General features: G+C 37.9%; 1 protein-coding gene across 2 annotated transcripts in view; it reads left to right on the top strand.

Annotated features, from left to right (window-relative positions):
- Positions 1-21,043, top strand: part of INTS8 (integrator complex subunit 8) — a 52,518-nt gene that overhangs the window by 18,732 nt on the left and 12,743 nt on the right. For both annotated transcript variants that reach the window (XM_031439343.2, XM_010976016.3), the window contains exons 14-26: positions 1,173-1,283; positions 2,506-2,707; positions 5,542-5,663; positions 9,655-9,839; positions 10,284-10,317; positions 11,002-11,058; positions 11,141-11,202; positions 13,670-13,788; positions 15,308-15,411; positions 16,161-16,211; positions 17,710-17,783; positions 17,869-17,933; positions 18,088-18,131. In XM_031439343.2, the coding sequence (XP_031295203.1) occupies positions 1,173-1,283; positions 2,506-2,707; positions 5,542-5,663; positions 9,655-9,839; positions 10,284-10,317; positions 11,002-11,058; positions 11,141-11,202; positions 13,670-13,788; positions 15,308-15,411; positions 16,161-16,211; positions 17,710-17,783; positions 17,869-17,933; positions 18,088-18,131 (1,230 nt within the window). The remainder of the gene's footprint in view (positions 1-1,172; positions 1,284-2,505; positions 2,708-5,541; positions 5,664-9,654; positions 9,840-10,283; positions 10,318-11,001; positions 11,059-11,140; positions 11,203-13,669; positions 13,789-15,307; positions 15,412-16,160; positions 16,212-17,709; positions 17,784-17,868; positions 17,934-18,087; positions 18,132-21,043) is intronic.

Genomic DNA, 21,043 nt, shown 5'->3' with positions numbered 1-21,043 from the left:
GATAAGAAAATTACCCTTGTTTTCTTATGTAGAAGAGCTGTTCCCTGACCTTTTTGAGAATAAGAACCCCTTTTATTTGTCAACAGTTCATCAACAGTGTGAAGGACCTTCAGATGACGGTCATTGCACTTTGAACACCCATTGACAGAGAAAATACTAAATTTCCTAAAAAGATACTATTAAATCAGTAACAACTAAAAATGAGTTTATATTCCATTTATTGTCATAGCGCCTACATGCATTTTTAAATACAGCTGTCAATATGTGTATAAGGTATATTATTTATTGCAGTTTGTAGCTAATACCTGCCATGTGCTTATAGAGCATTTTTGGTTTTGTTTTTTAATACTCTCTTGGAATCTAAAGCCTACAGTTTAGAACCACTTCATTAAAACGTCTTTATAGAACATTTTTGGCTTTAGATATTCTTTTTAAAATGCCAAGCTAATGTAGTTACTTGTTTCTGAAATTGTTTATTTAAAAATTATCCTGCGTGGGAAGTGCAAATGAAAATAGCTTTTAAACATTTCATTGGACTGTAGCTGGAGATACTAGGAATAGGCCCTAGACCCAGGTGAAGTTAAAGTCGTGTGGCAGTGCTTCTGATGTAAATGCACGTTCCTCCTCTGCTGAATGTGTGGTAAGAAGCAGCCAGAAATTGACCTACATTGTGGGGTTTGAACATGCAAGTGCAGTGAAATGAAAAATTGCCCCAAACCTTAGTTGGCCATTGTTATTCGTGTTCATTTTTATAGGTGAGGAAGCATAACATAATAGTTGAGAGAGCGAGTTCTGGTACTAACTGCCTGCGTTTGGATCCCAGATCCATGCTTTACTAGCTGTATCATCTTTGGCAGGTTATTTAACTTCTGTGTACCTCCGCTTGCTCATCTGAAATGGAGATAATAGTACCTACTTAGTACTGTTGTGAGGATCCTATGAGTTAATACATATAAAACTCCTAGGAGTTTTTTCCTTCTTTATTTCTACAGACTATCCTTCAGGAAGTTCCGGTCCATTTAATCTTTATTACTAGCTCGTTACAGTGAATATGTTCATTTTGATCAGCATTTCATTATGGCTGTCATTTTCCTTTCTCTTTAAAAAATGACCTCTGAGTGACTCAGATTTGGCTTTGTGTGTGTGTATTTATGTATTTTCATTTCTTCTAGTGGGAAGTACCTTCTGTCTATAGTGGTGTTATCCTGGGAATTAAAGACAATTTAACAAGAGATTTGGTTTACATTCTAATGGCCAAAGGTTTACACTGCAGTACTGTTAAGGTGAGTAAAAGCGTACATCGACCAGTGGTTAAGAATATGCCTTATTAATTCAGCATGAAGCCAGGAATCGGAATCAGTTATGTTTTCCTGATTTTAAAATCATAGTCATAGGCCTGAGAGGATATGTGAAAAGGTGTTTTGGTTTATCCTTTTTCCTTTACCCTTATAACTATACAAAAATGGTTTTGGACATAAGGCTATGACTCTCTTTCTTTAAGAAAAGTAGAAAACGTGAATAGTTATTTGTATTCTTTAGGATTTAATTAGTAAAGATTATATTCCAAGCTTAAAAAAAAAAAACCCAAAGAATCTTTAAAATACTTTTGTAGACTTGATATAAGGAATTTGTAATCTATTTGGGAAGTAGAGAGAGCTGGAAATACAGATTTGGAAATCATCAAAGGTCCCCCTGAGAGAATATACAGAACCTAGGGGATCCAGCACTGGGTCCAAGAAAGAGTGGCGTGAGGGGTATGAGGACCAGACTCATGGAGTCATGGTAGCTAAGGGGGTAGAGGATGTCGAGAAAAGGAAATGGATGGCACTGGGATGCAGCCCCGAAGTCCAGTAAGGTAACTGAGAGGTGTTCAGAAGATTGTGCAATTAGAAGGTCTTTGTTTTGTGAGAGCTATTTCTTCTTCCTGTTGCCCAGTGGGATAGAAGCAAGAGGTAGGAGCAAAGGAGGCATGTGGAGAGAAAATGAACCAAGACTACTCTTTGGAGAAATTAGAAGGAGATGTGTGGGAAAGGGCTTGGATCATAGCTGATTTGATTTATTTACTAGTCAGTTACTAGTCAGTTAATAGAGTTGGATGCAGCATTTTAGAATGTGGAACCTTGTTGACTGATGTAAGGTCTAATTCTATGTTAGATGGGCAAGGGTGTTTAATTACAGAATTGTATACCTGTGTAAAATATGTATATAATATATTTATATAAAAACTTGTTTTTGTTATTTTATAATTTATATAAAACTTGTTTAGTAATATAGTATGTGTATTATATTGACTATTAGTTTTTTTAAGTTACAAAAGAATTGACTATTATAATAAGTAAACAATGCAGAGATGATAAAGAAAAATATAGTCTAGCTTCACTCCCCAAGATTACTAATGTTAACCATTTAAATTCTTCTATTCCTTGCTCTGCACTTATAAATCCACTTATTTTTTTAACTTCAGAGAAAAGGTGATCCACACTATTCTGTTACTTCTTTTTATAGGACTTTTCCCATGCTAAACAGCTGTTTGCTGCCTGTTTGGAGTTGGTGACAGAGTTCTCACCCAAGCTTCGCCAGGTCATGCTAAATGAGATGCTGCTTTTGGATATTCATACGCATGAAGCTGGGACGGGGCAGTCCGGAGAGAGACCTCCCTCCGATCTTATTAGTCGGGTGCGCGGATATCTGGAAATGAGGCTTCCTGGTAAGACAGTTTCACAAAGCCAAATTTCAGAAATTCAGTACTCAAATAACGGGGGGAAAATCTAAAAGAATTATTTACTAGACTTTTTTACCATCTAAGAAGAAATTATTTTCCTCTTAAAACAATTCAGATTTGGCGTTCACTTGAGAACATTGGGGAACATACAGGAAACTTAATTTCCTAGGATTGCCATGAATAAGTATCAGAAATTTATTCTTTCACAGTTCTGGATGTGAGATGTCTGAAATCAAGGGGTCTGCAGGGCCATGCTCCCTTCGAAGGTTCTAGAGAAAAATCCTTCCTTGCCTCTCCCTAGCCTCCGGTGGCCCCCGGCAGCCTTTGGCGTTCCTGGGCTTGTAGGTGCACCCCTCCGGTCTCTGCCTCCTTCACGTGACTTTCGTGTGTGTGTGTGTGTGTGTGTTTCCTCTTGTAAGGGCACCAGTGCCCTAATTTGCTGTGACCTCATTTTCATTCAGCACACTACAGAAACTATATTGCAGTTTTAAGATATTCTGTTAAAAGAATCAAAATGTTCTGGAATCTCAATTTTGAAGGTTTATTTCCTCAGTGCTGCCGTAGACCTCAAAATGATTGCTGGTGGGTCGGGAACTCACTTGTGTTCGCTTTAGGAACAGATTTTGCCTGTCTAGTTGGAAACGTAAATATCTTAGTATGAAAAGGGGCTTATCATAAGCATTATCGTCTGTGTTACGTATACATCTTGCTTAGTTAAAGCAGTTTCTTGATCTTACTTTTTTTTTTTACTATTTTTTTTTTATTGAGTTGTCAGTTTACAATGTTGTGTCAGTTTCCAGTGTAGAACACAATTTTTCAGTTATACACGAACATACATGTATTCATCGTCACATACTTTCACCGTGAATTAATCTTACATATTTTAATAACAGATATTTAGAATAATTAAGTCATACTGTACACATTTATGTACAGTATATACATAAACTGTAAATAGTAAAATTGAAGCATAAAGAAAAATGCTAATAATGTGCCAAAACAGATGGCTGCTGGCCCTCTGGGGTCTTTTGAATTAATTTAATTGTTATTACATTGTGGTTTCTTGAAGAATTGACAACTTTTTAGCAGTCTGTAGATGGAATACCTTTGAGCTTTAATGCATCAGTGCCCCGCAATATCAAAAGAATTGATCTAATTAATATATACTAACAGTCAGTGGAGGTAAAAAAAAAAAAAAAACCCAACTTTTTTTTAAAAGTTGAAGGTTGGTTTTTCATACATGATTTCTCTAAAATGAAAAACAAAGAATTTTAAAAACTCTAACATGTATTGAGTGCTAACTAGATGTCAGACATTGTTCTGAGAACTTAGGTACGTAACTCATTGTCTCCTCGTGGCAGCTCTGTGAAGTAGCTTCTTTAATTATCCCCATTTTGTAAATCAAGAAACTGAGGTTAAGGAATTTGGCTAAAGTCATGAAGTGAGAGACAGACTGTTTTCAATTTATTAGTCCAACTTAAGCCTATGCTTTTCACTCTTTGAAATGGTTGGAAATGGCTTACATGATTGTAGTCTCTCGGTGCCGCCTTTTTGGCGCTTGAGTAGTTTGGAGTTTACGTCACTTTTCCCTGCCCCCCACCCCTTCCTCCCTTTTATCCCTCCCTCCCCCTCCAACTTACTGAATGTTCATGTGCTTGTCCCATAGTTTGTGCTGTAAACAGTGCATAAAATGAGAAGGGAAGGATGTACTGTTAGGGGAACAAGAAAATGATTGAACCCCACTCTCTAGGTGCTGATTCTTCTCTAAGAACCACTGAGGACTCACTAATGAGAACTAATGAGGGATGCCCGGTGAATAAAGGAGGCCTTGGAGCTGAAAGCTGTGTGGCCTTCCTTTGGCAAAGTGTACAGTGCGTAATGCACCTGACATATGTGCATTGGGATATTAAATTCCCTTCTGTCTTCATTCCTTCTTTAAGAATATGATAATGTATTTTTATTTTATTTTGCTGTGTTCTTAGGCCTATTTTTTGTTGTCTCCAGTTGCTTTTTGGAATAGTGAGATATAAACAAATTAAATAGCCACAGTCGCAGTCTTGTTAGAAAGACTGAAAAATATTAGGTACTCAAGGAGTTTCATAGCTCTCTCCATTTTCAGTTTTCACGTTGTTATTTAGTATTTATTGTGTTTCTTTTTCTCTTTAAATATATTAAAACCTGAGTGTTAAATACTTTGAGCTACAAAAATGCACAACATATTTAATATTAAGGTATATTTAATGATCATTTCAAAGGAAATAATGGTCAAACAATTCTGAGTGATTTTTTCCCCATATCTTTTATTTAAAATGGTCCCCGGCACAGTAAACACCCTTTAAATGAGTGAGTTATTTGTTGCTTATGAATATTCATTACATTTTAATCAGGAAGATATTTTTAAATGAATATGTTAACTCAGATTTATTACAGTTTTATATGTGGTTTACTGATTTCTGAGCTCTAAGTGTGCTGGAAGTTTATACTGTACCATTATGTGTTTGTGTTGTTTAATGTGGTTATTCTCTGCTCATTTGAATTATAAATTTGTGGAGACTAGGTACCAACCCTTAGACTTCCACAGCAGAGTGATGGGCATCTTAAGATGTTCTTACTAGAGAATTTTGTTGATAATTGTGAGGACTATGGCAGTTTATTACTGGGAAATCATAAACTTTCTAGAGAAAAGTATAAAATGTTAGTATTTTTCTGTTTTTTCATCTGTGATTGTCAATTTGTTCAGCTGAAATCTGAGCAGATATTTGCTCTGCTCTTTTAATGTCATGTTGGTAATTCCAACCACTTTCTTCTTTGCTTTTCAGACATTCCTCTTCGTCAAGTTATTGCTGAGGAGTGTGTTGCTTTTATGTTAAACTGGAGGGAAAATGAATACCTTACGCTGCAGGTTCCTGCACTCCTGCTTCAGAGTAACCCATATGTAAAGGTAATTCATGTTTAATCTAAGTAGGATTGTTAGGGTGGAATTACTGTACCAGTTTCTTGAGAGCTATGCTCCTTAGCAAGCTTTTCCAGTTTCTAAGAAACAGTGTAAGATTGGACAAACGCATATTGGTTTGTAGGTAAACATAGTTTTTGGTAATTCAAGCACTTGAGTTTGCCCTCTCTACAATTTTTTTTCTCATACTCTACAGTTATGAGAATGCAAGCTAATATTATTTGGTTAACAAACAACATTTTGGTATAATCCTGAGCTAGTGAGAGGTCAGGCAGCTTTTCTTGCTCTCATTGATATAATCGAACTCCAGTTTCAGCTCTGGAATACCCAGGCCTGCCTGGGTTGAACTGGGGGAGCCCTGAGGGATGTGCTGCACCTGTTTTTCGTTTGAGCATCTTACCCTTTGTCAGGGCCTGTTAGACTCTAAGTTGAAGCCTGGTTCTCACTAATGTGCATGTTTGTTGTCAGTGGTCATTTCCATGTGACAGAAGTCATTTGGTGAATTGACGGTGAGTTATTTGTTTATTCTCCTTCCTTAATTACATCTGTTCTGGTCAACTGGAAATGCTTCTGGGTGAAGAAAACATCAAAAATAAAGAGACTGGAGATTTTCCCTCAAATTCTATCTTTCATGTGTTAATATTATGTTTACCCTGAATAAGCAGTGAGCTTTTCTCTCTTTCTGGCCTTATAATTTAAAAAAACAAAACATTTCATGATTTAGCATTTTGTGCTATAGGTTTGGTCCTTCAGATTTTTTGTTCCTTCCTTGGTGCTGTGTTACTTTTTGTTGTCCTCCTCGCCCTCATCTCTTCTTCAGTACATCGTCTCTTAAACTGGCACTTCTCTGGGAGCCTTGTAAGACTGTACCAATTTTTTACATTTGTCTTTGGTTATTTGTTTCTTCCTCCTTATTTCATGTATATTTTTTAAAAAACTGAGCTCGTTTCAACTCTTTGAAGTCTTACTGATTTCTTTTGTTTTTTCCTACTTTTGGTCTTCTTTACAGTTCCTAAAAATGTATTTTTGTATGTGAATCATCCTTCTCTTTGGAATTTCGGACACTGGATTATATCTGTTTTTTCAGTGAACTTTCTGAGACAACAATTCCTAGTATCTAGGTTATCTGTCTGATTATGCCCAACAGTCTCTCAGTCTTCAGTAAAGTCTCAGATGAGAGAACCGTCTTGTTTGAAGATAATCATTTCCATTTAGACTCAGTCGTAGCTCGCTGCTCAGTATTGAGAGGGTGCAGTAGCTTCTCCCTTCGCCGCTCTTAGCAGTGACCCCTGTGTGGCTGAGCACCGGGAGGCGGCGTGCAAGGGCACAGGATGTCGTGATGCAGGTTGCCTAACCTTGGGCTCAGTTACTTCGCTGCTTCCTGCGGTTCCCCCTGATCTGGCCCCAGGGGAGGAAAGATACGTGGTGACCTTGCTGCAGAGCCACTGAGACATCTCACTGTCTCATCCAGGTTAGGATTTTGTGTGCCTCCTTCCCTGGTTGGCCCCTTGCTCCCTTGTTAATGTCAAAGAGAAAGGAATCAGAGAAAGAAGTCCAGAGTAAGGGATTATGTTTTAAAAATTACACGATTTGGAGCAGCTTCCGAATTTCGAATTCTGTGCCGAGTATATAAACCTATGCTTAGTTGAAGACTCTGAAAGGATGTTAACAGTCATTACTGCTGGGTGATGAATAAAACTCATCAGTTTTATTTTCCATTCTATTACATATTATTTACTTGAATGTCTACTAATTATCGCAAAAAGGAAAGAAAAAAATCTTAAGCATGTGACCAAAATATGACCTTTTGAAATAGTAAAAAACTGTCCTGCCTCTCCCTTGGCTCGGCGTGGAGGTAGTATAGAATACTGGAAAATGTGCAGGATTCTTGGGCACTTGGAGTATAAAAGCTTGACTAGTATGGGGAGGAGGGGAGGCTGGTGGTAACGGAGGTAATGGTGTAGGACAGAGACCACGGCTTTTCATATGGCCCGAGAGGCCTTTTAAGGTGTGGGACCTCCTTCCCGCCTTCGTCCCCTCTGCTGCTCGTCCTGCCGGCGCTGCCTGCGGTGCAGCAGCGCCCGTGGGTCCCTGCACACACAGTGCGTTCTCTGCACGTGCCTGTGTGGGTACACTCAGCCAGGTTGCCCTTCCCACTTTTGCCTGATTGTGCGGTTTCTTCGAAGCTTTCCATAATTCCTTTCCCTGCAGCCTTGCTCCTCTTGTTACTTTTGTGCTGTGGACATGCTTCCTTTGTTGTGTTTATACTGTGCAGTGAGTTACTTGTTCACCTGTCTGTCTTCCTCATAAAACAGTGAGCTTCTTGAGGACAGTTAATTTTTATATTCTTAGTGCTTTGCTTGATACCAGCACACAGGAGATGCTCAAGAATGTAGAATTCAATTGACTTGGGGCCTCATACCTCTGAAGACTCTTCCTTTTACTTAAATGTAACTTGCTTAAGGTAGTGGCCTTCAGCGTGATCCCGGACAACAGGAAATGAAGTTGAGATCAAAGCAGTGCATAACCTGCCTGTACTGTGATGCTGGTTCTTAGAGAAAAGTGTGTGCAGTAGGTACACAGGATGGAATGTTCTGCTAGACTGTGGACCCTTGATTTCTGTTCACACAGCAAGCTAGGGGTTTTGACATCATTTGCACTAGTTTTAGGAAGCACCAGAATTCTTGTAAATTTTCTTAGGTGTGATCCTGAAGTTGTGATTACATAAGAAGACGTCCTTGTCCTTAAAGATACATATTGAAGTATTTAGAGGTGAGATGGGCCTGCAACTACTTTCACATAGTTTAACAAACTGTCAGTGTAGATAGATACATAAAGCAAGTATGGCAGAGTATTCACAGGAAGTCAAGTAAACAGGTATTTATTAAACTGGTCTTTCAATTTTTCTATGTTTGAATTTTTTATTCCAAAAAAATTGGGGGAAAGACCACTATTTTCACCTTTGTCAAAATCCTGCCTCCTTCTTATAGAAGCCACCTTAAGCATTGGAACCCCATTATGAACATTTTCTAGGTCCAGTCAGGGAACTGGAATTTCTTGATGGACATGAATTATCTTTGCTACTTCACCCTCTAAAGAGAAATGATGTGTAAGATTTACTAAGAGCAAACAATAGAGGGGCCCTCTCTTGCTTTGAAATTATAGAGGGAAAGAAATGCTGGATTTGGCATATAAGCCTGTTTCTTTCTCTGCATTTTGGGCCTGCCTTTTGCTCTCAGCCCTTCTACTCGGTATTTCTGGGTTCCTACACCTTTGGTCCTGAAGGCTGCCTTCCTTCAGGTCAGTCACTCTCAATAATCTTCCCTTCCTTAACTCTGGCCTCCTTGCATCAGCAGGAGCTGCATCCCCAGTTACTACTGGTTTTTTAGAAGTAGCGCTAAGTCTTGTTCCTTTATTCTGCCAACTTCAGCGTCCATGTTTTTGCTCATTTTTTCATTAAAAATTTTAAAAAGTAAAGTATGTGTTTGTGAGTGAAATTTAAGCACTATTTTAATCTCATCTCTGGGCTTTTACAGTTAACACTGTAGTGTGTATGTTCCATGAGGTGGTTTTTTTTTTTGTTTGTTTGTTTGTTTTAAGTGGGGACCATACTGTGTGTATTTATTTAGCAATTTTTTTTTCAGTTAATAAATTGCATACCTCTTTGCATTGTCTCAGTTTTGTTCTCATTAGACTATACTTGTTTTTGCCCTCTTTAAAATATAATTGTTCAGAAACAAGGCGATTTATAATGTGGTAGAACCAGAGGGTCCTCTTCCCAGATCTGATTCAGATCTGTCAGTAGACGGTGAGCTCTAAATTCCTCAGTGGCTAGATGAAGGCACAGCATAAAATAACTGTGCTTTGGCTGTATGGGCAATTATCCATCTTTCTTCAAATGTGCCTTAATTATACAAATAGCTTGTATGACATTACAGATTATCTTTTGTGTATTTTCTGTTTGTTTTTCATGTTACAGCTTGGACAGCTTTTAGCAGCTACATGCAAAGAACTTCCAGGCCCTAAAGAAAGTAGACGGACTGCCAAAGACCTTTGGGAAGTTATTGTTCAAATCTGTAGTGTGTCCAGTCAACACAAACGAGGAAATGATGGCAGAGTTAGTTTAATAAAGCAGAGGGAGTCTACGTTAGGTATAATGTATCGGTATGTTTCCATCAGTTTGGGTTTTTTTTAGTTATTTATACTATTTGTACTGTTTCAAGAACATTATCTGCCATTATCCTTGCATATCGTAAAGATGGACCGTGTAAGAATTCTCTGATGCCGACCCCTGACGGACTTGTCTGGTGTGGCCACCTTTGGAAATAGTTTGTATGTGTGTTGCTTTAAGAGACTGCCTGTTAATCATTTAAAATAATCAACCTGAATTCAAAAACAATGTCCGTAGTTAGATAGTACTGAAGAAGTCACATGTGATTAAAACAGGAAAGAAATTTTATTAGGTTAGTACGATGAAACGTTACACTCTTTTATACAGGCGAAACTGGAAAGTTAGGTGTAAACTTTCACCTGTAATTTACTTTTTTGATTTTATTTTTAATTTCTGATATTAAATATATATACAAAAATTTTGTGGTTTTTTTGTAGGAGCGAACTACTTTCTTTTATCAAAAAATTACGGGTAAGTTTTATTAAAAGTTGATTTAATTACTATTGCTGATTTCAGTAGAGTATGACTAAAAATACTGAGTGCTTAAATGATGATTATTTAACTAATTTGTTAATGTGCTTTTCATGTTCAGTGATTTTTTTTTTCTTCTTTGAGGATGGGATAGTCTAAATGGAGAAGTTTATTTTGCATTTACCTTACAATGTTTTAGTGAATAGGACAGGTTTTTGTTTTTGTTTTTCCTTAATTGTAAAGAAGTCTTCCTAACAGGGCTAGATGTGAGACCGAGCTTTGCTTTTTGCTGATAGGATTAACGTCATACTTACTTACTGGACATGACCTAGATTCCATTCTATAAATGATATTTTGAAGAATAAAAAGTCAATTATTTTTAGAGGTAGCTGGAAGGACTAGATGGAAAGAGATCTATTTACTCAATTTTAAAAGGCATTTGAGGATTTGAACACTATAAGCCAGACACCTAAATATGGTCATTTTTGTGTAAATTGTGTGTTGTGATTTCTTTCATGAGATTGAAAATAAAGTTGATCTTTAGTGTGCTCTGAACTAAAGATGATGGTAACTTTTAAAAGGGTAAGAATCTTTCGAAAGAAAATACTTTGTATCCTTGAAGTTGATAGGAGAAAGATTAAAATATATATAATATTTAAGGCTTCTCTGTTTTCTTCCTCATAGGAACCATTGGTTTTGACTATTATTTTGTCACTCTTTGTGAAACTTCACAATGTTCGGGTCAGTATTTCATAATTTCATTTAAAAAAATCTTTGAAAGAAATTTCCTTTTAAATCACACTGTTTTTTTTTTCCCCTAAAGGAGGACATTGTGAATGATATTACAGCTGAACACATTTCTATTTGGCCATCCTCCATCCCCAAGTAAGAAGTATTGTAGCTTACAGCCTGTTGAATTGTTTCTGTGTTTAGAAGCCTTCCTGACTGATAGAAATGTCCCTGAATAATCTGATTAAAAGTTCTGTTAGGACTCTCCAGCCAGCTTTGTGTTTCTCTGTTACAGCAGTGATTTTCCTAAAAATTGTGGGTAAGGCGTAACTCTAAGTAAGAGCTAGTTATCCTAGCCTTAAGCCAAACCGTGCCATCTCCAAGTGGTCCTGATTCGTTGTCAGTGGTAGAATTAGAAGGCTGAGGCTCATGAGAGATGAGTTTTACCGGGTTTTTCTAGCACTGTGATTATTGGTGGGTCCCAGCCCTTTCTAGTTGCCTGAAGAAGTTATTAAGTTACTTTAAGAACTCTTCCCTCTTACTTTCATTACCTGAGAACGTAAGGATGGTGAGGGAATTTTTTTTTTTTAGGGAGAAGAAAATTGTTCCTTTTCTGGAAGAAGTCGTTTACATTTTTCTCTTTCCAAACATAACAACTTCTCATTCAGGAGAATCCGTTTGTTTCCTCATAAATATTACTTTTTCTTTTCTCCCTTCCCCCACCAGTCATCTTCTTTGTGCCTGAAGGGTCTAGGTCTTATTTTATTGCTCTTAGTGGCATCTTTGACGAAGGAAAGTTTCTAGTAGATATGTAAGCAGGCAGCAGAATGAGAGTTACTTGCCTCCATCTCAGTCTTAAGAGACTGGACACTGAGACAGGGGTTTGGAGGGTCAGAAGTGGGTGAGCCACCCTCTCCTCCACTTACTGAGCCTTCTTCCCAAAGGAGCACTTTGCTTCCTGCAGGAAATAACCGCAGATTTTTACATAAAATTGGTATATAGATAGCAACCCGAGAATCAGAGGTCATTTTGCCTTTTTAATTGATGGTTATAACACCTCTTTGGCGTTAGATTTTTGGCCTAAGTTTAGACTGTAAACTGGTGATTGACTTTTTTCAGTGTGTATTTATAAATGAGGCAAAAGAATGGTTTACCATAGAGGCTCTGAGCCAGACTCACAGGGTTTGAGTCCCAGCCTCTCCGCTTACCAGGTATATGACCTTGGGTTAGCTGCTTTCCGTGCCAGTTTTCTCATCTGCAAAATGGGCATAAGAGTAGTATCTACCTCAGAATCCTGAGGATTAAATAATACACTTTCTAAGCTAGGTGTTTGGAGTAAGGGTGGCCACATAGTAGGGTTTAACTATATCTTCGTGATAAAATTACTTTAGTGTAAATTAACCCAGAGAAAATAAAATATGACTGCATGTTTGACCAGAGAAAGTATTTCTCTCAAGCAAGAAACCTTTTTTTTTTTTAATTGAAGTACAGTCAGTTTTTGAGCGAGTCTTTATTGACTCCCAAGAATACTGTGAGAATGGTATGGATTAAGTTTACTGTTTTAAAATTGACAGTTTGATATGTAGATCGAATTCTTAGACTTCAACATTTTTAAAATTACTAGAAAATATAATCATAAACCAGTTTATCTCATTTAAATAGATGTAAACAAATGAGCTGTTAGTAAAGAGTTGGGTGTTTGCTAATAGCACCACAGTCCTTTTCCACTATGCTGGGAGCAGTGGTGAGTTACAGCAAAATCTTACCTCAGGGCAACAGAAGTACTTTGTCCAAGTTCACCTTGTAAATGATAGAGCCAGGACTTGAACCTCACGTGTTTCTGAATCCAGAGTGTATGTTCTCTACCAGTGGGTCTCACTGCTTCCGGGAGGTAGGAGCTGTCAACCTGTTTCATGGGTGTTGGCCTCGCTCTTAGCCTTTTAGTTCTGCCTCCTCATTCCGTGTCTCAAGACTTCCAGGTTTAACCGAGCTCAGAGCACTGGCCCCATTCCCTACCCTTTTTTGGATTCTTTACTGCTACTAAATGCGCTGAAGTGAGATACACTTGCCACATCTAGCCCCCAGCCTGTGAGGGCCAGTGGATCATCTAACCCAGAGCAGTTAGTTACTTTTATAAAAAGCCGCAAGATGGATTTAAGGCCACATAGCAGTATTGTTAATATCTGAGCCCTTGTTTTTGTGGCTAACATAAAAATCATGTGGGGAATGTTTATGAGTCTGCCCCTTTCATTTTCTTGTCTGTAAACTGTGTATAAAAAGTTAGTGATAGGGTGTCATCATGCCACTTTATATGCTTTATTTTGTAAAATATTTAAAGATACTTTTTTTAGAGTGGCCTAGTGTACCTTCTTTGGCATTTTGGGGGGAAAAGGAAGCAAAAATCAGATTGTTTTCAACTCCTTATAAAAAGTTAACTTATCACACTTCCTCAGATTTGGTTGTTTTGATAGTTTTAAAAGATTTACTCCTTGTAGTAGTTAACATTGTATTTATGGTCACTTAAGTTTTGACTAAGTCTTTTTGTTTTTGTCCATAATAAATGTGTGTATGGAATTCGAAGCTGACTCTTAGATAGAGAGGATGTTTATTGTCTTTCCTTTAGCCTCCAGTCAGTGGACTTTGAGGCTGTGGCGATCACAGTGAAGGAGCTCGTTCGGTATGCGCTCAGCATAAACCCCAACAACCATTCCTGGTTAGTTATTCAGGCGGATATTTATTTTGGTAAGTGAGATGTGTGGTTGCTGTGTGTTTTATTCTTGTAGCACTTTTAGAAGTAGAAATAAATATATTACACATTTTATTACAGTACTTAATTAAACTTGTTTTTGACATTCTCTAACTCTTCTTCCTAGATAAAATTGAGAGTGACTGTAATTATATATATGCATTTTTCTGTGTAGAGTCTTTGATTTAGATGCTTTTAATTTTATGTTGACTACTTTTTTTTAAAATAGTAAATGGTCATCTAAAAAGTTGGTAAAGAGGTTAAATTTGAGTTTGCAAAACTGCTGTTTAAAGGTCCTAAAATCTGTCTAGGCACTCCTGATAATTATTTGTGTTCATGGAAATAGAGTCCTAATTCCCTCCCCCGACTCCCCACCCCCGGTTAAATGTGATAGATTTTCCAATGTGATATGAAATACCTAATATTTGTTACTATACAGATTAGGTAAAAGTTCTGACTGGTATCATTCCTGGATCAGTTTTTTTAGGAGTTGATTTTTTAAAAGAGAAAGTTCAAAATGATAAGAATGATATAATGAACCCCCATGTATCTGCCACCAGCTTTTTTTTTTTTTAAATTAAGTGACTTATTGCAAGCAGCCTTAAGTCATTTTTATTTTTGTTTATTTCATTTTTAAAAATCAAAATATGGCCTGCGTACAACATTACAGCAGTTACAGGTGTACAACATAGTGATTCACAATTTTTAAAGGCTATATTATATTAATAGTTACTGCAAAATATTGGCTCTATTCCATGTTGTATAATACACTCTTGTGGCTTATTTATTTTATATGTAATGGTTTGTTGCCACCCGCCTTTTACAGCAACTTGTGGTCAGTCTCATTTCACCTGTACCGTCCCGCTCTCTCCTGGATTATTTTTGAAGCAAATAATTGACAGTTTTAATGCTCATTTTCACCCCAGTCTCCCAAAGATTTTATTATCAGGATCTTAATATCTTTATTCAGAATTGATTTTTACTGTTTCTAAATTACCTTGGAAAATTAAGATATGTTTCTAGTACGGGCATTTGGGAAATAAATACCTCCAAATACTAAGTTCTGTGCTAGTAAGTTTGCTGAGAGAGCTGAGCTAAATTCTTGGCTACTCAGTTTTAGAAGGAAAGAAGCTATCATACGACATCTTTAAAGTGGTTTAAAAATAAAGGCAATTTTTCGGGGGAGGTTATAGCTCAGTGGTTGAGTGCGTGCTTAGCATGCAAGAGGTCCTGGGTTTAATCCTCCATTAAAAAATAAACAAGTAAAACCTAATTACCTAATCGCCCCGCCTCCAAAAAAAAGACAAAACAATCAAAAAGAAAGAATTCCTTTAAAAAATAGTAATGAAGGCAGTTTTTCTCAGTGTTGTCCTAGCTAAGTGTTATCTCTAGGTCCGTGGCTTGAATCTGCTTTTGTCAGACATGAAATAATACCTCACTCTTCACAAAAGAGGCCCCATTTTTCTGGCTGTGTGCTGGGATAGGTAATTCCTCACTTCTGTTTCCTTCTTCAAGCGACAAATCAGTATTCGGCAGCTCTTCACTATTACCTCCAGGCCGGAGCTGTGTGCTCTGATTTCTTTAATAAGGCTGTGCCCCCGGATGTTTATACAGACCAGGTAAGTTGCTTTTGTGGGCTTGCTTTCTTCTTCTTTACCTTTGAGTATTCTTCCTGGGCCCCTTTTTGTGTGAGTTTATTCATTTCCTTGTATGTGGTGGTAACTCCCGAATTGATTGCTCTGGACCAGATTGCTCTCTGTATTTCCAGGGCCCACAGACCACTGGTGCTTTGATTTCCCCAGAACACTTCAAACCCAGCCTGTCCGAAACTGATTCAGTGTCATACTCTTCCTTTCTCCCCTCTTATAACCTTCTTTGCATACCAAAACAGAGAGATTGGGAGTCATTTGTTTAACCCTTTGAGTTAATCAAGCACAAACCCTGAATGTCATCCTCTTTTCTTTACTGACCCTCCCACCAGCATCACTCAGCCTTCCAGTCATATTGATTCTACTGCCCAAATCTCAAATGACCGTACCTCCTAAATCTCAATTTTGTTCCATTTCTTTTTATAGGCATTGCTCTTTTCTCTGGTTTGGGTCACCAGTATCATAATTTAATAAATGGCATTTTTCAAAACTTATAATAATGGCTTTTGAAATAAGATTTGAAATTTTTTAGTAGCCAAATTTTTAAATAAAAAATTCTATTTTTTTAGAGCAGTTTTAGATTCACAGCCAAATTGAGTGAAAAACAGTTCTCACAAACTCCTGTCCTCACGCATGTGTACATCCTTCCTCAGAGCGCTGCGTTTGTTACAACTGACATTGACTAGTTTTTAAAAATGATCCGAATTTTGTTTTTGTAGGTAATAAAACGAATGATAAAGTGCTGTTCTTTGCTGAATTGCCACACACAGGTTAGTTCATAATATTATGACGTTGGTCTGTTTTCATGTATATTAGAGTTTATATTAAGTATAAAGCATTGGACTGGGAGGTAGCTTTTATTTCCTGTATCATAATTGCTTAAATTTATGGTATTTAAGAATTTGGCATGTTCTTTAATTTTTTTTAAATAGTTTATAGAATTTTAATTAAAATGAAAGTATGAATTAGGAAACATTGGTCTTTGAACCTTCTAGAAAAAGCATTCCCAAGTATGTTTTCTTATGTTTAAGAGTAGATGTGTACATGACTCATTAGGAAGGTGTAAATCACCACCTCGCTCACTAGGCTGGCTGTAGTTGAAAGACAGTAACACGCATTGGTGAAGATGTGGAGCGATTAGAACCCTCCTATGTTTCTGGTAGGACTATAAAATGGGGCAACCTCTTTGGAAAACAGTTTGGCAGTTCCTCAAAACATAGTATTACCGTATGAGCTAGCGGTCTCACTCCTAGGTATATAGCCAAGGAAACTGAAAACATATGTCCACTGAGGAATTTGTATGTGAAATGTTCATAGCAGCATTACTCAAAATAGCCAGAAAGTAGAAACAACCCACATGTTCATCAGCTGATGAAAGGTTAAACAAGTTTGGTATATCCATGCGACAGAATACTGTTCGGCCATAAAAAGGAATGGAGTGCTGATAACATGCAACAACAGGGATGAGCCCTGGAAGTTTTATGTTGAGTGAAAAAAGCCAAATACAAAAGACTTTGTATTGTATGATTTCATTCATACAAAATGTCCAGAATGGGCAAATGTGTAGAGTCAGAATGTAGATGAGTGGTTGCCCGAGACTGGAGGGTGGAGGGGAGGGTGGGGGGAATGGAGACTGACCGCTAATGGGTATGGAATTTTTTTTTGGAGGGGGATAATGAAATGTTTTGGAATTAGATAGTGGTGATGGTTGTACATTTTGTGAATATATTAAAAACCACTGAATTTTATTAATATTATGGTATGTGAATTCTATCAATTAAAATTTTTTTTAATATTTAAAAACAAAATCAGCATTATGACCTACATACCTGACTGAAATGGATCTGTCTTCTCCGTTAAGCAGACTGGCAGCCTACGTTTTACCAAAACGAGCTTCTGTACTTGCCAGCTGTGAAAGGTTTAATTGGAGGTTGTGTATGTCCTCGAATGTCTGACACTTTTATTTGGCAGTTTTCCATTCCCTTCAGTTGTCTAAACTGGCTTTTTGCCATCTTCTCATTCAAATAGAGCTCTAAAAATGTATGATTTAGGTCACCAGTAAAGAAAATATTGGGTAGACAGACACTTGGGTAAGGGCTTCTGCAATTAAAATTGGTTGGAATCCATAAATATGAGCTGATCCACTCAGCATGCTCTGCAAGGCCTCTCAAATTAACTAATGTATTCTTGACATAAGAATTATTAAACCAGTAGAGTCATTGTTGACATTAATTACATGAAACCACTTTCAATTCTTTGTTTATGTAGGTGGCAATTTTATGTCAATTCCTCAGAGAGATTGACTACAAAACAGCCTTTAAATCACTGCAGGAACAAAACAGGTATGAATGGTTTTTAAATAAAATGAAGTTGAAATTTTTCTGCTTAAGGAAGAGGAAGAGGAAGTAACTGAACTCTGTTTTTCAGTCATGATGCTATGGACTCCTACTATGACTACATATGGGATGTGACCATTTTGGAATACTTGACTTGTATCCTTTCATCAACATACGTGATATTAGAACTGTTCATTTCTGCAAGTTAAACAAGTGTTTAATATTGTGTATTTTCTAAGTAAAAGATGAACGGGGTGAGATTCTATCATGTATTTAATATTATCGGATTATTCTTAACTTATACATTTAGATCTTCATCATAAAAGAGGAGAAACGGATAAAAGACAAATTGCGGTAAGTTATTTTATGTCTGTATTCTTCAGTGATATGCTTAATTTCCCTAATACTAAGCCATTTTCTGTCTCACATAGCGCCAGAGTCTGTGTGGGGTCTGCAAGGCTGCACGTGACTTTCCCCCTTGCTGACTTCTGCTCCACCAGCACCCCTCCTGCTCTCTGAATGTGCCAGGAACATCCACCCAAGGGCCTTTAACATTTTCTTTCAGAGACATTCTTTAACTTCGCTCATGTCTATCCTCAGATGTCACCTTCTTAGTGATCATCCTTTCCTGACCATCTTATAAAATAGCAATGTCTCTCCCTCCTTTCCCTCCAGTCCCCTTATTCTCATTTCCCGTTTAAAAGTTTTTTCTGTAGAGTTTACCTACATCTGACATACTGTATATTGACTTATTTGTTGGCTGTTTCTCCATAAGGGTAGGGATTGGTTTTGTCGTAGCTGATACCTAGATGGTGCCTGTCACTGTAATAGATGCTCAGTCATTACTGAGTAGATGAATTATTTAAATTTAACTTACAAGCCAAAACGCTACAAATTTATGGCCAGTTTAGGTAGCCTGACATTTTCTGCATCAATATCGCTGTAGGTAATTTCTCTTTGCTCTTTTACACACTAATAAAAATGTATGCTGTTTATTAAATGTCTTTTAAAACTTTGTACTTGGACTAAATTGTATGTCCTTAGTTTAGAGGAAACAGTGATAACAGCATCCTTAAAAAAAAAAAAAAAAACAAAACAGAAACAGAAGAAAGGAAAAAGGACATGAAGCCAGTTCCACTTGATCGGAGGCTACTCATTGTCCCATTTCCAACTTACCCAGGGCTGGAAGGCAGTACTGAAAATTTCCCAGTTCCCTGGTGGGATTTCCAGACCATCTCTATTTGTATCATTTTTAAGTCCCTTTTCCTTAGACGTTTACACCTGCCTCCTTACCAGCTCATTTAACCAATCTCCTGGTTGTTCCTCTATACGCATCAAAAGATGCCCTTATCTAACTACCTGACACCCCTAGCTTTCCAAGCTCCATCGTCACCTTTACTCTTCACCAGCCACCCGTACCCATTGGCAGGCCTTTTTGTAGAATTGCTCTACATAAGATCTCTCTGCCAATAATGTATCCCTTTCTTACTTCCTGGCTCCCGTGTTCCTCGTGATCAGTGAGATGTTTGAGTTCATGACCAGTTTTCCCCTAGTCTGTTAGCCCTTTCCCAACTTCCCTTCCTTCCCGACTGACCTTGAGTGCAGCAGTTACTGGTCTGTATGCCCTCAGAGATACTGATTCATTTGGTCTGAGATGAGGTCCTGGGATCCAGTTTTATAAGTTTCCCAGGGAGTTCTGATAAACCAGATTTGGGAACCCTGCTATCTATGGTCGATTGTCAGAACTACTCTGATCAATATCTTCAGCATCTTTGCTTTTTTGTCCTTCACCTCACCTGTAAAAGTCCCAACCCTGAATCTGTTCCAAAATTTATGCTTCTTACCCCTAAGGCACTGAGTCCTGTTGGAAAAAGTTCTCCAACTGTGTAAATTTGTGCCACTACCAAACCATGGCCTGCAACCTTAGCTGGCCCCTCATTCCTTTTGTTTTACTTGCCAGTAGTCAGTGGTCTCCATTCTTTTCAGGAATTATTTTAGACTTTTGCCCTACTAAGTCCCTGTCCCCTCTCTCCCTTTTCCATTTTCAGTAACTTCCTTGCCTGTGTTTGGAATAGACCAGAAAAAAAGACTGACCATCTCTGTCCTTGTGCAAGTTAGTCTTGGGGATTGTGGCCCTGGGAGTCCCTGCTTGGCACCTTTAACGTGCCTATAGCTGTGCTCCTTGTCGAGGCCACTTAGTCAGGAAGAGCTCAGGCTGCTCCTTGACGGAGGCAGGGTTTTATACTTTTGCTTCTGTCATATCAGTGATTCCATCCCTTTTAATTAGTTGTCTCCTCTCCTTTCCCATAGCCTATAAACTACGCTATTCATCCTTCATGGAAAACTTCTCTTGACTGTGCCCCCACCTCCTGCTCACCCCTCCTCTGCCAAGTTCTTGAAGCTCTTCGACCCAGTGCAGTTTGACCTCTGCTGTCCCCACTCACTAACTGCTCTCAAGGGTCACCAAATGCCAAAGCCAGTGGATCCTTTCCAGCCTTGATCCTACTGTTTATATCTCCTCCTTGCTTGAAATTCTTTATTCCTTTGACTTCCGTGGTGTCGTTTTCACTCGGCTCTTTTCTCTGACTCTTCTGCCTTTTCTTCTTCATGGCTATTTATTTCCCTCTGTCTACCCCTTAAACTTGCTTTTCCCAAGAAATTAGTCCTTGGGTGTTTTCTGATTGCCCTGCATTCTCCCTGGGTAACCTCAGCCATTCCTGGTTTTGAGTGCTGCCCACCTAGGGTGTGTCACTTCTCTCAAGTATCTGGCCCCTTTTCCAGGTTCTGACTTACACTTTGGACTTTTATAGCCACTTGTGTTCAGAATATTTTGTTTGAAAAACCCTTTAGTTATACCCCACCACCAGGTTTTCCCACATGCATTCTTTCATATTGAAATGGCATCACCCAGCAATTCCTTCCACCCCCAAACTAAGTGATGATCATTTCAGAATAGGATTAGCTCCCTTCAGGCTACCTATCTTAATAGTCTTTATTGTTTAAAGAAGTTTTTTTTTCAATCTAAAGGTATTTCTAAGGTCCTAAAACATGCTCTCGTAGAATACTCCATGGTGGAATACTACTATAGATTTTTATTAGGCTGAGGTATTTCTTTTTAATCGTGAAGGAGATGGGCCACTCTGTAGTATAGTGCTGAGCAGCTAGCTGCTTTTGCACATTAAAAAACTGAAGCCCTGAAACACGGGTTTTGATTTTTCAAGTTACTTTGTAGGAGCCTTAACTGTAAAAATGTGTGAGAGTACATG

This window comes from Camelus dromedarius, chromosome 20 (assembly GCF_036321535.1).
Source record: "Camelus dromedarius isolate mCamDro1 chromosome 20, mCamDro1.pat, whole genome shotgun sequence".
Taxonomy (NCBI): domain Eukaryota; kingdom Metazoa; phylum Chordata; class Mammalia; order Artiodactyla; family Camelidae; genus Camelus; species Camelus dromedarius.
Note: the sequence above shows the minus strand (reverse complement) of the source record. Positions and strands in the feature narration are given on the sequence as shown.